At 62.9% G+C, this 5,287-nt stretch overlaps 1 protein-coding gene across 1 annotated transcript in view; it reads right to left on the bottom strand.

Moving 5' to 3' along the window:
- The window catches only part of LOC117650100 (centaurin-gamma-1A-like), a 96,182-nt gene extending 90,895 nt beyond the window's left edge, over window positions 1-5,287 (bottom strand). Inside the window, exon 1 of the mRNA XM_034393404.1 lies at window positions 5,172-5,287. Within this exon, the coding sequence (XP_034249295.1) occupies window positions 5,172-5,259 (88 nt within the window). The 5' untranslated portion in view covers window positions 5,260-5,287. The remainder of the gene's footprint in view (window positions 1-5,171) is intronic.

Raw genomic sequence — 5,287 nt, forward strand, 5'->3', positions numbered from 1 at the left:
ACTAAGGCGGGTACAGTAATGAATGTTTCGTCCTCCTATCACATCAGCGACAGCTCGGAGGCACTGGTCTTGACTGACTTGGTGAATGTTTTCAATGATTATGGCATTCTTCCTATTGGGAGAATAGGCAATGTTGTTGTTGTCTTTTTGGGTTTGGGGTTTGGGTTTTGGGGGGATTTTGAGGTTAAGTTTTCACTAGCACGGGGTTCACTTTCAGAGTTTCTTGAGTAAGGGGGTTTAAGTTGGACATGGGGGGCTCTTGAAGATGATGCTGCACTCGCGTAATCCATGTTTGCGAAAGGATGCTGGTTTCGTTTTTAAAGTTGACTTGTTGAAAAAGGCGGGAAAAGTCACGAGTCCGGCTAGGACTGATTTCACTTTTCCGCCCGATCCGTGGGGGGGAATCGTGGAAATTTCTTCACATTATGATCACTGTCACTGACTGATTTTGTTCTCTAAGGGGTTTTGGACTTCTTTCACCAGGAAACACTAGTAAAAGGGCTAAATCTGGGAGCCTCACTGGAGCACTCTGTCTACCTCAAGAGAGAGAGAGAGAGAGAGAGAGAGAGAGAGAGAGAGAGAGAGAGAGAGAGAGAGAGAGAGAGGGAGAGAGGGGGAGAGGGACATAACGACATCCTGACCAGCGACTTGGCTAGCATGCAGGCGGGGCCGACCGCGGCCACTCTGTAAGGTTCGCGAGGCACAGGGCCCTGAGGCACTGACCTGAGGGTCCTGTGGCGTGCAGCGTGCAGTGCAGCCCTGTGCAGTGCAGCGGCACTGTATTGGAAGCGGGAAACGAACGGAACGCCATTCGCGCTCCGTTGGGCCGAACCATTAGGGCGGCCAGCAAGCACGGGAAGGGCGGGCGAGCAGACAGACAGACAGACAGGCAGACAGGCAGACAGGCAGACAGGCAGACAGACAGACAGACAGACAGACAGACAGGCAGACAGAAAGGCAGACAGGCACACAGAAAGGCAGACAGACAGACAGACAGACAGAAAGACAGACAGACAGACAGACAGACGGACAGACAGACAGACGGACAGACAGACAGAAAGACAGACAGACAGAAAGGCAGACAAACAAACGGACAGACAGACAGGCAGACAGGCAGGCAGAAAGACAGACAGACAGAAAGGCAGACAAACAGACGGACAGACAGACAGACAGACAGACAGACCAGCGTCCACACACTCAAGACCCACTCACATATTTTTCACACCCGGCAAATCAAGGGGGGCGTGTGGCTGCCCTGCTAATTTACACCTTCATTACCGACCAGGCCGTGTGCAGATACGCCGGCCTGCCCGGGGGCCTGAAAGGGTCCTGGAAGGGGTCCTGGACGGCCTGCCGGACGGGTCCTGGACGACGCGGCGCGGCGCGCACCGGATCCGGAAGCGCTACCGGATGGCGCGGCCGGGCTGCGCCGGGGCCGCCCGCACCTGCACGATAGGTAGCCGGCCGTTTATTGCGGGCATTAATGTGGACATTTTTAATCCTCCTCATCGGCGTGCACGACGAGCCGTGGCCGACGGCACGCTCACGGCCGTAACCACGACGACGCCGTCCTGGCGGACAGACAGGCACGCAGACAGACAGACACCTCAGCACGGCGGCGATACTCCGCGCACCATCACCGCGCCGAGGGGAGGAACCGCGCGGAGGTCGAGCACGCCGAAGAGACAGAAGACAGAGGGAGACACACGACGTCCTCCTGGCCCGCGAGCAGGCGGGGCCAAACTCGACCACTCTGCAAGGTTCGCGGGGCAAGGAAGGGCCCTGTGGCGTGCACGGTACAGCTCCGCGAGGCCCCGCGCAGTGCAACGGCAGCATTGAAACACGAACGGAACGCCGTCCTCGCCAGAGGACGCCGTTGGCGAATCCAAGCGAGACATTGGCCAGTCTGGTCGGAGAGGCCGCCAACGCGGAGGATAGGCGACGTCGGCGACAGCAGGTGGCGGCTCCAGCGTCGGAATCCTCTGCCAGTGTAGTGTCCCGTCGTCGACGACTCGTGCTCCCCGAGGCCGTCCGAACCACCAGGCCGACGGCGAAGCCAGGACAATCCGTCATCCATCAAACCAAGAGGCGGGCGCGGCGGCCAAGTGGCTGACGCTCACGACCGAGTGGGCCGCGCACCGCCGCGGCACCGCCAGGCCAGACCGCCACCGCGGCCTCGACGGCCACCTCGGCCCGGTTCTCCGCGCCGTGGGCACCTTGGTGGGCACCATGGTGGGCACCACGGGCAGACCCGTGATTCAATTAGCGGGGCGACACCGCGGCCGGCCGAAGAGTCCTCCTTTCTTCGCTCTGTCTCTCTCGCACCCCGACGGCCCGGCCCGTGAGTGCGACAGAATCAGACAACCTGTCGGAATCGCGCTCGGCGGCAGCGGGCCTGCAACTTATCCCCGCTCCGCGTCGCTCTGCCGGCGACGGCCGTTTTCGGTGCGTTTCGTGGGCGATATCGACGCGTGCGCGCGCTGCGGCCTCGTCTCGTCGCCGTCGGAGGCGCACAGTGGGCCAGAAGACCGGTGAAGGCCGACAAAACTCGAGACGCGTTTTGAGCTGCAAAGTCGCTAAATGGGACTCGAACCGAACGTGTGACCCCACCAATGGATTGCTCTCCGAACGAGGAATCCATTGGTGGGGTCACACGTTCGGTTCAAGTCCTGTTTAGCGACTCTAGAGCTCAAAACGCGTCTAGAGTTTCGGCCGCCTCCACCGGTCTTCTGGCCCACTGAGGGGCGTGGCCCTCGGCGTGGCCGCTGCCGCCGCCGTCTGTCCTCGGTCTCGATGCAACCCACCCCGGGCACCCTGGGCGAGGGCAAGCTCCTTGTGCTCCAGCAGGCACGCCTGGCAAGGCGGGGCGGGGCGGGGCCGGGCGGGGCGGGGCGACCGGTGGCGAATAAATCACGAAAACGCAACCAGTATCGGTCGCACCGCCGGACCTTCCGTCGCGGAGCATCGCGGAGTCACACATATCCCGGAAACAAACACCACGCCGTGAATGCGGGGCGGGGCGGGGCGGGGTGGGGCAAGGCAAGGCGGGGCGGACAATGCCGCGGATCGAATTGCGATCCAGACCGGCCGCCTCGGCACAACAGTGATAACAGCCCTTCATTACCGCATATGCGATGCGCTGTGTGCGCTGCGGCCAACTCTTTCCTTGGAATGGACTTTCAAATGGCCGGCCGCGCATTCTCCACGGCGGCGAGGCGAGGACCGCCGCGTGATTCATGACGCGGACCCTCGCGGTGCTGCCGTCTCTCTCGCACCCGCTGACCCTTCGGACCGCGTGGTGCTGCCGTCTCTCTCGCACCCGCTGACCCTTCGGACCGCGAGGTGCTGCCGTCTCTCGCACCCGCTGACCCTTCGGACCGCGGGGTGCTGCCGTCTCTCTCGCACCCGCTGACCCTTCGGACCGCGAGGTGCTGCCGTCTCTCTCGCACCCGCTCACCCTCCGCACCGCGAGGTGCTGCCGTCTCTCTCGCACCCACTGTAAGTGCCGGTGGACCCCACGCGGTGAGGGCGTCTCTCTCGCACCCGCTGACCACACAATGCGCGCCGACGCCGCGCCGCCCCGACGTCCACTCGCGGCGATATTTACGAGCGGGGAAGGGAACCGAGTCCCTCCGTCATCATAAGGGCCGCTAACTAGGCCCCGCATCGCCCCGCATCGCCACACCGCGCCGTGGTCCGTGGTCCACTACACTGCCACACCGAGGTCCACTACACTGCCACACCGAGGTCCACTACACTGCCACACCGAGGTCCACTACACTGCCACACCGAGGTCCACTACACTGCCACACCGAGGTCCACTACACTGCCACACCGAGGTCCACTACACTGCCCACCGAGTCCACTAACTGCCACACCGAGTCCACTACACTGCCACACCGGGGTCCACTACACTGCCACACCGAGGTCCACTACACTGCCACACCGAGGTCCACTACACTGCCACACCGGGGTCCACTACACTGCCACACCGAGGTCTACTACACTGCCACACCGAGGTCCACACCGGCCGGCCGGCCACGGTGCGCGCGTGGATGCTGCGGGTCTGGGGCGTTCCGCGGGGGTGCGAGAGAGACGGAGCGACGAAGCACCGTTTCGGAATCCAGCCCACTGAGAGGCCAGTGGCCCGGCCGCGGCCAGCCGAGCTTGACCAACGCAATCTAGCGGCCGGCAACGCGGAAAAAGGAACACACTCACACACTCGCGCACAACGGCGCACCGGGTGGCCGGCGGGGCGGCGGGCCGGCCGGCTGGATGCTGCTGGATTCACACCCTTCTCCGATTACTGCAATCCGAGGCTCCCGCGCCCGCGGGAGGATTCCGCCACTTTCGCGGACAAAACCGACTAAACGGCGGAGAAAGCGCGTAGAACGACGCGGAATGTCGCAAACCAGGACTGCAAAATGAGACCTTTTTCCGCAACGAGTTACGCAGTGCATCGGTCTGTTTCTCTCGCACTCACTCAATTTCGCGGGGAGTTCCAAAGGGGTGCGAGAGAGAGAGAGGGGGGGGGAGGGGAAGAGACTGCGAGGGATCGCTGTGTTGCCGGGGGCCCGGCTCGGTGGGCGGCACACAGGCCCCACTGTCGTCGTCTGATTCCGCAGGATCGCTCTGTCCCTCTCGCACCCCTTCGGAGCGCCCCACGAGTGAGACAGAGACAGAGCGACGAAGCGACCCTTCGACATGAGGCGGCTGTCGCGATGCAGCGCACGTCTGACGCGGAGGAAGTGACGTCACTGCAGGACCGCGGCCCCACATCCTGGACGTGAATACGCATGGAGGACGGGCGGCGTGGCCGCGCGTGGCATTCCCCCCACGTCGCCGTCCTGGAGCTCCTGGAAGTCCTGGAGCTCCTGGAAGTCCTGGAGCTCCTGGAAGTCCTGGAGCTCATGGAAGTCCTGGAGCTCCTGGAAGTCCTAGAGCTCCTGGAAGTCCTAGAGCTCCTGGAAGTCCTAGAGCTCCTGGAAGTCCTGGAGCTCCTGAAAGGCTTCAGCCCCTGGAAGTCCTACAGCCCCAGGAAGTCCTGAAGGTCCTGGAGCTCCTGGAAGGAAGCCCTTGAGCCCCAGGGAGCCTTGGAGTTCCTGGAAGTCCTGAATCTCCCGGAAGTCCTTGAGCTCCCGGAAGTCCTGGAACCATCGTTGGTTGCTTACCAGACTTCCTCTTCTCCTGCACCAGCGTCTTGACCTTCTTGGAGCGCAGCGAGCGGCGGCGCAGCGAGCGCAGGAAGTTCTCCGGCATGCGCGAGAAGGGCGCGAAGGGCGCGGGG

This window comes from Thrips palmi, unplaced genomic scaffold, assembly GCF_012932325.1.
Source record: "Thrips palmi isolate BJ-2018 unplaced genomic scaffold, TpBJ-2018v1 HiC_scaffold_4, whole genome shotgun sequence".
Taxonomy (NCBI): domain Eukaryota; kingdom Metazoa; phylum Arthropoda; class Insecta; order Thysanoptera; family Thripidae; genus Thrips; species Thrips palmi.